Below are 12,496 nucleotides of genomic sequence, written 5' to 3' on the forward strand. Positions count from 1 at the left end.
CGGCTATAGCAACAGAGCGACCCGGCTATAGCAACAGAGCGACCCGGCTATAGCAACAGAGCGACCCGGCTAGAGCAACAGAGCGACCCGGCTAAAGCAACAGAGCGACCCGGCTAAAGCAACAGAGCGACCCGGCTAAAGCAACAGAGCGACCCGGCTAAAGCAACAGAGCGACCCGGCTAAAGCAACAGAGCGACCCGGCTAAAGCAACAGAGCGACCCGGCTAAAGCAACAGAGCGACCCGGCTAAGGCAACAGAGCGACCCGGCTACGGCAACAGAGCGACCCGGCTACGGCAACAGAGCGACCCGGCTACGGCAACAGAGCGACCCGGCTACGGCAACAGAGCGACCCGGCTACGGCAACAGAGCGACCCGGCTACGGCAACAGAGCGACCCGGCTACGGCAACAGAGCGACCCGGCTACGGCAACAGAGCGACCCGGCTACGGCAACAGAGCGACCCGGCTACGGGAACAGAGCGACCCGGATACGGCAACAGAGCGACCCGGATACGGCAACAGAGCGACCCGGCTACGACAACAGAGCGACCCGGCTACGGCAACAGAGCGACCCGGCTACGGCAACAGAGCGACCCGGCTACGGCAACAGAGCGACCCGGCTACGGCAACAGAGCGACCCGGCTACGGCAACAGAGCGACCCGGCTACGGCAACAGAGCAACAGAGACTGCTTCGCCAGCACTGATGCTCAATGAAGAGTATGGTACATTGATGATGGCTTTCACATTCTATAAGATGACAAATATTTATCACATACATGCTGTTAAATGTTTGTTGATTATATCATGTTCATCGTTAAACATATGCGATGAGATGATGGCCTTGTATCCATCCTATTAAGTGTTAAACGTTTATTGCATTCCATCATTTCATACATTTGTCCATTTTATCACAAGTTAATGGTTTATCCCCGCTACCAAATGTTAAGCGTTTATCAAATGCAATCAGAAGTTAATGGTTTATCCACGCGATTGGGTGTTCATGGTTTATACATGTTGAATGATCGTTTTAAGGCCATTTTCCCCGCTAGAGCGGGGGTTAGCCTTGCGGGCCCCATGACAATCATGGTTCCCTGTTTGAGGCAATGTTTTTATACATGTTATCAAATGTTAAACACTTATCCACGCTTAGGGAGTTAATGGTTTATCCCATGGTATCAAATGTTAATGGTTTATCACATGGTATCAAATTATTATTATTATTATTATTTTTTGTATACTGAATCGAGGCTCGTGAAAGAGCTAACATTTACTTCACAAACAAATCAACCAGACAAACAAAATATATAAAAAGAGGGAGCGGAAGACAAGAGATGGGGAAGCACACAAACACTTAATGGTTTATCACATGGTATCAAATCTTAATGGTTTATCACATGGTATCAAATGTTAATGGTTTATCGCATGGTATCAAATGTTAATGGTTTATCACATGCTATCAAATGTTAATGGCTTATCACATGCTATCAAATGTTAATGGCTTATCACATGCTATCAAATGTTAATGGCTTATCACATGCTATCAAATGTTAATGGCTTATCACATGCTATCAAATGTTAATGGCTTATCACATGCTATCAAATCTTAATGGTTTATCACATGGTATCAAATGTTAATGGTTTATCGCATGGTATCAAATGTTAATGGTTTATCACATGGTATCAAATGTTAATGGTTTATCACATGCTATCAAATGTTAATGGCTTATCACATGCTATCAAATGTTAATGGCTTATCACATGCTATCAAATGTTAATGGCTTATCACATGCTATCAAATGTTAATGGTTTATCCATGCTATCAGAATTTAATGGTTTATTCAGATTATCAGATGTTAATGGTTTATCACTTGCTATCAGAATTTAATGGTTTCTTCACATTGTCAGATGTTAATGGTTTATCACTTGTTATCAGAAGTTAATGGTTTCTTCACATTGTCAGATGTTAATGGTTTATCACTTGTTATCAGAAGTTAATGGTTTATTCACATTATCAGATGTTAATGGTTTATCACTTGCTATCAGAAGTTAATGGTTTATTCACATTGTCAGAAGTTAACAGTTCATCACTTGCTATCAGAAGTTAATGGTTTATTCACACAATCAGAAGTTAATGGTTTAGCCATGCTATCAGAAGTTAATGGTTTATTCACATTATCAGATGTTAATGGTTTATCACTTGCTATCAGAAGTTAATGGTTTATTCACATTGTCAGAAGTTAACAGTTCATCACTTGCTATCAGAAGTTAATGGTTTATTCACACAATCAGAAGTTAATGGTTTAGCCATGCTATCAGAAGTTAATGGTTTATTCACATTATCAGATGTTAATGGTTTATCACTTGTTATTAGAAGTTCATGGTTTATCATTTGCTATCAGAAGTTAATGGTTTATCACTTGGTATTAGAAGTTTGTGGTTTATCACTTGCTTCCAGAAGTTAATTGTTTGTTTGCACTACCAAAAGTTAGTTGTTTATCACCTGCTATTAGAAATTAGTTGTTAATCGCATGCTATTAGAAGTTATTCGTTTATCACATGCTATCAAATGTTAATGGTTTATCCACACTATCTGAAGTTAATGGTTTATCACATGCTCTCAGAAGGTTTATCCAATCCAAGATTTATCAAATGTTTAAAATTTGACATTAGTTACTAACATGTACATGAAAGTTGGGAGAATTTCTGGAGTCCTGAAGTTACTCGAGGTTGGAGATGCAGGAGAGTGTTGATATTCGTGAATCTGGTCCTTCATAATTGAAGACCAGCCGGGTATCCGCAGCGTATACATTGGATGGATCAACGACCTGTGGGACAAATTTGCCTTTACTCAACTCTTTCATGTATCTATCAATGCTTTTACTTTTTAAGGTTATAAACTTTAACCTACATATGTAGGTTACAACCTGTCAGTATGTCAAGTTTTTTTTGGGTACCTTGAAAACGAAAAGACATAAGATAATGTCTTTATCTTACATAAAAGACATAAAAGACATAAAATAAAGGACATAAAATAAAGGATATCGAAAAGACATAAAATAAAGGCAACTCCCCCCCCCCCCCCCTCCATAGTTAGTTACACAACATGTAGCCTCGCATAGTTAGTTATTTCTTATTAAATGTGAAGTATAGTCTCCTTCCCGGTGTTAGTATGCGTTGAGGCAGGCAGGGTAATGGTAGGCCTCATTGAAGCCTAAAGTGCCTCGTCATGGGCCTTGGCCAGGCCTTGCAGGCCTGAAGGAGGAGCTAAAGGGCATGGCCAATGAGCAGCGAGCAGCCAATGGGAGCTGAAGGGAGTGGCCGAGGACGACCAATGAGGGGCTGTCACGACACGTGACCCCAGGTGGCCAATGGAGGCCCGTGGAACATTCGAGTGGGGTTTCGGGGGGCTATAAAACCCGGCCCGGACTCCCCGCTCTCTCTCTCTCTCTCTCTCTCTCTCTCTCTCTCTCTCTCTGCCTCACACTCTCTCTGCTCTCTGCCTCGCTGACCCTGAGATACTAAGCTTCTTCTTGCCGGGTTCCTGCCAGCCTCTCCCTCTGACGCGAGCTTTTGCCAGAACGATATACTCTCCCTCGCTCGCTTGGCTCCTGCAGGCTGAGATACGCTCCTCAGGTTCCTGCTACGTGCATGTCCTTGATCAACGCCCCGGCCGCGAACATCTCCGGCTGTGGTGTCCTTTGGGTGGAGCGATCCTTGGGGGTTTCCATCCAACGATCCCATCCAGGCAAGCTGCACGAAGTGGCCGCGCTTTGTGCGCATTACCCTCTTCCTTCCCTTCCCTGAACGAATGAGGGCCCTTGTCTGGGAACCTAGGTAAGGCCGCTAAGATTCTCGGCTTTGTCCCTTTTCTGTGAATACTGTGCATTGTGATTAAACCCTTGTTTGGTTTCCAACCTGGCCGTCATCGTCCTTTCCACATTGGCCTAGCATCGCCCAGAATTAAAACCGCTCGATCGGGTTCGATAGTGTTAACGGCACGAGTTACGCGACGCACAACCGCTCGGGCGTCCAGTATCAGCGTGACTCTTGCAGGGTTCAGTCCCCGTTCTCACAGCTGCGTGTGTCGAAGGTACTCAGGTCGTGACCGTTAACCCTTCCGCGAGTAGCTGCAGGCTCGGCGGCTGGAATTGCTTAGCAATCCGTCCACCACGAGTGTAGTGTGGTTGTCGGCCTCGTGGACTCGGAGTTCGAGGGGAGCAGGGCTTAAGGCCCCCCTCCCCCCCCCCATAGTACGTCGACGAACCCGGGATCTGCAACAATATTAATAACCTAAGTATGTACTATGTATAAACCAATTGCAGACATGATGTATTGTGTGTGATGTATTCTTCTGGACAAGTGTGATGTATGTGCACATTATAGGCACGGATTGGATTTGATGAAAAGATTGTACACCTGTGCAGTGCAGCCTATTTTACCAGTCCCTTTTGGACCATAATTGCACATTAAATAATATGTAGGGTGCCTCTTTATATGAACTTTTCAAGAGCATTACTTGGTTCCTCCTAAGAACACAAGGGTAGTCAAGCATACATACGAGATTTTTTTGAATGTCACTTATTTTCTATCATCTGGCATTTTCCACAATCCATGGAATGTCCCTTCTTTTCTATAGTTGCTACATGGCCCATACCATATAAAGAGGCCTTTTCTATGCCCCTGGCATTTTCTCAAGATGTTTAATAACTCCCAAGTGCAGGGTGTTTCAAAAAGAATGAAGCAACTTTAAACATTTATTTACAAAGAAACAGAAACCTCAGGAACATGAACCAAACATAGCTTGACAGCTTATGACCTGGTATTTTCTATCTCTGATTGATATTGCCATAAGTCACTGCTAGAGTTAGTGAGAGCCCAAGGTCTGAAATTGGCATTTACGCAAAATCCTTGTAATTGATGTTCTCGATGTGTGCCCCTCCGCGGTTTAGACAGGCATTGATCCTAACTCCAAACTTCTGTTCAACTTTCCTGTAGGTCTCATGTGGCACTGCTTGGAGGTGGTCTGACACTACCTGCTTCAGATCATCCAGTGTGGCAGGGCGGATAACATAGACAGAGCCATTTGCAGCCCCCCAGAACCAGCAGTCCAGAGGGTTCAAGTCTGGGCTATGGGGTGCCCAGTCCTGAGCGGTACCCAGGGCAACGAGGCAGTTTCTGAAGAGCTGCTGCAGTAAAGTGATGGTGTCACCAGTTGTATGCAGGGGTGCACCATCCTGCATAAACCAGGTCACACTGAGCTGGTTTCAGGTGACCTTTTGAGCTAGATCATTATGGAACTTCTGGAGCACGGCCCGGTAGCGCTCACCGTTGATCGTCACTGTCCTGCTGTCATTCTCAAACCAGTAAGGCCCAAGCATTCCCCATCTGGCATTGAAGGTGCAGAAGCATATGACCTTAGGCCCTTTCAGGTACCTCTCAGTAATCTCCTGAGGTGGTTCTGCCCCCCAGAAAATGGTGTAGTGGTTGTTTATTTTGTCTCATACCACAGAGTTTGTCTCACACTATATCTCACTGTCTCACTATCTCGCACTATTTTGTCTCACACTTTTGTCTTCTGCTCCACTGTCAATGGCATAGTTGCCTATGGAGCTAGAAATCCCAGGGAACAAATACCACGATAACACCACCAAACTCTGAAAAGGAAAACGGTATAGGTCAAAAAACAAAGAAATGGCAGGAAGTCAAAGTTATATCAATCCTTTTGAAACACCCTGTAGATGGGAGGTTACCAAACGAGGACAGATGAATTGTTCATACATAGGAGAAGTGATTGCAGCAGTGCTGGATTTGAGAGCATGGCCACTGATGCAATCTGGACCTCTCACCAAATCAGGTTGGAGGCTGGAAAGAAGGTCTTTCCCTTTTTCGGTGAGAATGACATAGTCCAATTGAGAGCTGGTATAGAACTTACTCATTTCAAACTCTACCGCTTTTTGTGTACTTGAACAGCCTACCCTTTATTGCCAAATAATATCAAAAATAGCGCTTTTACAAAATAAAGTCTCATCAAAGTTTTGGATAGATTTTCATGTTGTGATAAAGATTTTGTTGGCCTTCGGGTGTAAATTCATCAGGAAAACATGATTATTCTGCTTTACTTTTGTAAAAGTTATTTATTTATTTTTTCGGTATACAAGACCCAGGCTCGTGTGAGAGCTAACATCAATCACAAAAAAAAACAAAAAAAAAAACGGACACATAAAGCATACAATAAAGGGAGTGGGAGACAAGATGGGGAGAGAGAGGGAAGCACATAAGTACAACAGTTGAGAACAGGGACATTGGGAGATCTGTGGGAGGGGGAGGGCTTGGGAGGAGGCATGGGAAGGGGAGGAGGGGGAGGGAGAGGAAAAAACACAAGGACACTGCTAGGACTTCCAGGAAAGAAGTTAGTATTTCAAAAAAGTGGATCTGGGGTGAAATTAACGGGGGTAGAAAATATCAAGGTTTTGGATGGGGGAAGATAAAAGATGGTGGTGAACAGCTGTTTTAAAGACCTGGAGGGAGGAGTGGGATTGAAGAGAGTGAGGGAGTTTAAAGAGTTTTTTAGAATGCACAAATTTGAGGATAACATTTCCAAATTCCCCTCTCCGTGGAGGACGGACACCCCCTTCCAGATCTTTCCCCCCACCCCCAGGCTCCCACTCTCTTCCCAGACATTCCCCCCGCCCCTTGGTCGCTTCACTCCGTCGCAAATAAGAATAAACAAGCGTTACGCCTAGGTCCCCCGTCGGGGAAGTGATGTAAGTTGACAAAGTGGCAGACGCAGAAAACATGCAATGATATGATATTTCGCTCACAAGGTTCAGACTTACATGGAGGCGGCCATCTTGGATTTTGACGTGGCGACCCAATTTTAAACAGCGTTCTTCCTTGTGCCGAGATACACCCACACACCAGATTAGAAGTTGGTACTTCGCTTATTTTTCAAGATATTTCGCTCACAAGGTTCAGACATATATATGGTGGCGGCGATCTTGGATTTTGACGTGGCGCCCCAATTTTCAATAGCGTTCTTCCTTATGCCGAGATACACCCACACACCAAATTAGAAGTTGGTACTTCACTGATTTTTCAAGATATTCATCTCACAAGTTTTTTTTTTTCTTCTTCTCTTTTTTGTGTACAGAGTCGAGGCTCGTGAAAGAGCTAACATTGGTACTTCGCTTATTTTTCAAGATATTTCGCTCACAAGGTTATTACATACATGGCGGCGGCCATCTTGGCTTTTGACGTGGCGACCCAATTTTAAACAGCGTTCTTCCTTGTGCCGAGATACACCCACACACCAGATTAGAAGTTGGTGCTTCGCTTCTTTTTCGAGATATTTCGCTCACAAGTTTCAGACATATATATGGTGGCGGCCATCTTGGATGTTGACGTGGTGACCCAATGTTCAATAGGGTTCTTCCTTATGCCCAGATTTAGAAGTTGGTACTTCACTTATTTTTCAAGATATTCATCTCACAAGGTTCAGACATACATGGCGGCGGCCATCTTGGATTTTGACGTGGCGACCCAATTTTCAATAGCGTTCTTCCTTATGCCTAGATACACCCACACACCAGATTAGAAGTTGGTACTTCGCTTATTTTTCAAGATATTCATCTCACAAGGTTCAGACATACATGGCATCAGACATACATGGAGGCGGCCATCTTGGATTTTGACGTGGGTTGCACCCACACACCAAATTCGAATGCGGTCCTTCGCTTACGCATGCACGCACGCACGCCCGCACGCACGCAAACACGCACGCACACACGCACGCACACACGCACGCACGGACACACGGACGGAGGGGAAAGCCATAGTCCCCCTTTCGCTACGCTGTGCGACGGGGGACAAATAGGGATGTGTTGGGTGCATGAGATTTGGAGGCACACACCGAGTTGAAACTTTCTACCTTAGAGAGTCTTCGGTGATGCGTACCCATAGGCAAAATGTGCGATTATAAATACAATTACTAGGATAGTACCACAAAAACCAAATTACCACACAAACAAATACCACACAAACAATTACCAGCATAGTACCTGCCCTATGGGCGATCTTGTTCCAATCATGTTACACGTTCTTCTGACACATCCCTTTATTTGGGGATGGTATGGGCATGGTATTGGCAACATACCACTGCCTCGATCACTCCCGAAAATAAAAAAAATAACCCGGGTTATGTCCATGAAGCAAACTCATTCTCACTACTTATGTGCACATATAATGTATTGTCCTGTCCGTAGCTAGTTAAGACTAGCCTTGGACGAATAGCCGGGACAGTCTTTACTCCCGAGGCGAGAAGCCGAAAATGGTGGTTAGTTTGTCGCGCCGGATTGAAGGAAACGAAGCGTTTACCTGACAAAAGCACACGGTTTTATACCGAAACTACAACGAAAAAAACACGACAGTAAATTCAACAAATAATTTAACAGAAATAAATTCAAGACGAAGATGTCAAAATATATGTTGAGGTAAAAGCTAAAATTCTAACTGAGGTACCTCATATGCAGACTCAAAAACAGACAAGGGGAAAGATAAAATAAAATAAATGTTCCTTTTTGTTGTGCACTTATCTCATCCCAACGAGCACTTTCGTGAGGTCGGCAGTGCAGGCAAGGTAAGGTGATGACGGCCGACGAAAGGCCCGTGCATCGAAGCGGCCCAAAATGGCGCAGGTCAACAACGCGAGCGCCCCAAGCCATGAAGCAGGCAGCCAAAATGTCCTCTCAATTCCTGACCTGCAAGCACAACCGCGGCCCCCGGCTTCCCCGAAGAGCACCACAGCCGCCAAAACCTCCTCCTCACAATTGATTGCAAAAGTTCCACCAGCCCCACAAGCTTCAAAAGTTCTCCTCACAAGCGCACACACCAAAAAGGCCAGCGTCTTTCTCCTCAAGCTCCCTCTCAAAGCTTCTCGCTCTGACTTCACCCCCCCCACCCCCCCACCCCGGCCTTCATCGCTCCAGGGGCGTGGCCTATCAGCTCTGCTCTTCCACACCCTTCGTACCCTCTGGGGCATGGCCTCTTGCCGTAGGTGTTCATGTGGGTGGGCTTACTTGCCGATCGGCTCTGTTCGGGTTCTGTCGGCAGTTGTGGTCGTTTAATGGAGGTTTTGCATGGCCGACCTGGTTGTAAATGTAAAACGTAAAGGGAAAGCGACAAAGGGACATCACATAATGGGGAAAACTAACCTTAATCCGTAACTGGTTATCAATGCCTCACCCCTCGTGTGAAGACACATAAACAATCTTAAGCTAGTTTCCTTACTTAAATACATCGAGATTTCTCCTCCACGTCCACGGTCCATGCTATAAAATAATATGCAATCCTACCTTTACTATGAGATTCCTTCACCTACCCCCACAAACATAACAATATTGAGGTTATATACCTCGGATAATTCCAATTCCAATGGCCCATAGGCTGACACCAGAGGCCTGAAGTTTGAGGCCTATGAGTGACCGTGCCTTCACAAGGCCCATGATGCCTATTGGCTCCAAGCTTTCGATATCTGAGGATCCTTTTAACAGTTGCCTAGGTTGTTTTACACTGAACAGAAAACTTATCAGGAAGGCATGGAGAACGTGAAACTTCCCAAGATATCTTAGGATTACTAAAAGGAAATGGCGGACATAAGCTTTTTTTTTGTGTGATGGTGTCATGCTAGCTGGCCAACCAATGGTCACATACAGTATTGGACATACATACATATAGAGTATAGACGCTTGATTCATCATGTATAGATTATTTAAGAATGTGCCACCATGACTTTCAGGAAAGAGACAAGTTGGATAGTTTGGTCTTAAGATTAGCGAGATAATGTTTTCCAGCTTTCCTCAAGATGGACACACACTTGTTTTGAGCCTTACTGAGTGAAAGAAAGTTTCTCTTAATCAGGTCAGCCTTCTACGTCGGGAATTGAGCCCGTTTCACAGACGTGCCTGAGGAAATGATGTGCCATACCCCTGGTAGTCCAAAAGACCTCTGTGATCCAATCACAATGATTAGCCAAGCAATATAAACTTTGCGATTTTGAACATTGATGTAGTTTTATGAAGTTCAAACTCACACCATTGACGTGCTCAGGAGAATGACATAGCAAGCCCACTTCCAGTGAAAGGTATCAAAAATATTCAGTGCCAGTGATGTGCAACTACCAGCATGCAGGACAGCAGATGGACTTTCATCATAGAACCATAAAAAGACGTAAACACTGCCCGTGTGGTCTAGATACATCCAGCTACCCGTCGCTGTCTTGGCCATATGCATGCCAGGCCTTGGACGTTCAAACTCTGCTCTAATCCAAATCTTGGCTTCAACTCCAATGTTCACGAAGCCCCTCGGCCACAACCTCGGCTCAAGCCCACTTTGAGGGATTTGTGCAAATTTGCTTTAATTTGAACAACCTGTTTAATCTCCCCCTTCCCATGCCTCCTCCCCCCAAGCCCTCTCCCTCCCACAGATCTCCCGATGTCCCTGCTCTCAAATGTTGTACTTGTGTGCTTCCCTCTCCCCCCATCTTGTCTCCCACTCCCTTTATTATTGTCCCCCCCGTCGCACCGCGGAGCGAAAGGGGGACTATGGTTTTCCCCTCCGTCCGTGTGTGCGTCCGTCCGTGCGTGCGTGCGCAAGCGAAGGACCGAATTCCAATTTGGTGTGTGGGTGCAACTAGGCATATGGAAGAACCATATTGAAAATTAGGTCGCCATGTCAAAATCAAGATGGCCGCCGCCATGTATGTCTGACGCCATGTATGTCTGAACCTTGTGAGTGGAATATCTTGAAAAATAAGCGAAGTACTAACTTCTAATCTGGTGTGTGGGTGCATCTATGCATAAGGAAGTCGATCTTGTATACAAGAAAAAAAAAACTGGTCTGTAAATGAACGAATCCTGGCTCATTGTTCAAATAGACCAGATCTCAACAGGCAATTGCTGTGGAAATTGGGCTTGCGGCTGGAGAGCTGATGTGTTGGGATTTACCAGATTGGCTGGAAATTATGAGCATCCTCGAACATTAACATCCTTTTCCCTCGCGGTCCCCCTGTGCTGTCTTTCCCTCGTGGTCCCCCTGTGCTGTCTTTCCCTCGCGGTCCCCCTGTACTGTCTTTCCCTCATGGTCCCCCTGTGCTGTCTTTCCCTCGCGGTCCCCCAGTACTGTCTTTCCCTCGCGGTCCCCCTGTACTGTCTTTCCCTCGTGGTCCCCCTGTGCTGTCTTTCCCTCACGGTCCCCCTGTACTGTCTTTCCCTCGTGGTCCCCCTGTGCTGTCTTTCCCTCGCGGTCCCCCTGTACTGTCTTTCCCTCGGGGTCCCCCTGTACTGTCTTTCCCTCGCGGTCCCCCTGTGCTGTCTTTCCCTCGTGGTCCCCCTGTGCTGTCTTTCCCTCGTGGTCCCCCTGTGCTGTCTTTCCCTCGTGGTCCCCCTGTGCTGTCTTTCCCTCGCGGTGCCCCTGTGCTGTCTTTCCCTCGTGGTCCCCCTGTGCTGTCTTTCCCTCGCAGTCCCCCTGTGCTGTCTTTCCCTCGCGGTCCCCCGTGCTGTCTTTCCCTCGTGGTCCCCCTGTGGTGTCTTTCCCTCACGGTCCCCCTGTGCTGTCTTTCCCTCGCGGTCCCCCTGTGCTGTCTTTCCCTCGCGGTCCCCCTGTACTGTCTTTCCCTCGCGGTCCCCCTGTACTGTCTTTCCCTCGTGGTCCCCCTGTGCTGTCTTTCCCTCGTGGTCCCCCTGTGCTGTCTTTCCCTCGTGGTCCCCCTGTGCTGTCTTTCCCTCGCGGTTGTCAGCTCTTTCACGAGCCTCGATTCAGTATAGAAAAAGAAAAAAAAAAATCCTCTCGAGCGTGCCCTGTGTTGCTTTTATTTTGTTATTTACCAAGATGGCTGGCTGAAATCAACACTGCCCATTCAGCCAATCAGAAGTTGCAACAGAACCTTGCTCTGTCCTCAGAAGGGTGGTTCTGCTGCAACACTCTCAGCTCGTAACACATTGGTGTAGTTTCCCAATGCTAAGGGGTGTTGCAAAATAAATGATACTTTTTTCCCCAAAGATGAAATGAAGTTTCAATCGGATGAAAATCCAACCAAAGGCTTTATTTCATTCAAAAATTAAAAACTCACGTTTAATACGCGTCAATATGTCCACCATTAGCTTCAGAAACCATTTGAAGTCGACTTTTAAAAGATTTCAGCAAAAACACGAACATTAGTCGCAAATATGATGGAGACACCACACCACACAGGCAAAGTGCGCGACACGTCATGATGACGCATGCGAAATTTGAATTAAAAAATCGCGGACATGTGGTCAATACAATCTGGGGGGAAAAAGTGTCATTTATTTTGCAACATGTGGTCAATACAATCTGGGGGGAAAAGGTATCATTTATTTTGCAACACCCTATATATCCCCAGAACCTTCCAGATCGTAGCGTCATTCCCCTCTTCCCACCCTGCCTATGTTTGAATGTAATATCCAAGATGGAGCAAATA

General features: G+C 45.8%; 1 protein-coding gene across 2 annotated transcripts in view; it reads right to left on the bottom strand.

The window, feature by feature from the left end:
• Positions 1–855: 855 nt before the first annotated feature.
• LOC137431883 (cadherin-13-like) overlaps positions 856–12,496 on the bottom strand; it is a 112,487-nt gene continuing 100,846 nt past the window's right edge. For both annotated transcript variants that reach the window (XM_068123685.2, XM_068123684.2), the window contains exon 18: positions 856–2,825. In XM_068123685.2, coding sequence (XP_067979786.2) covers positions 2,718–2,825 — 108 coding nt within the window. In that variant the 3' untranslated portion in view covers positions 856–2,717. The remainder of the gene's footprint in view (positions 2,826–12,496) is intronic.

This window comes from Myxine glutinosa, chromosome 7, assembly GCF_964187855.1.
Source record: "Myxine glutinosa chromosome 7, kmMyxGlut1.1, whole genome shotgun sequence".
Taxonomy (NCBI): domain Eukaryota; kingdom Metazoa; phylum Chordata; class Myxini; order Myxiniformes; family Myxinidae; genus Myxine; species Myxine glutinosa.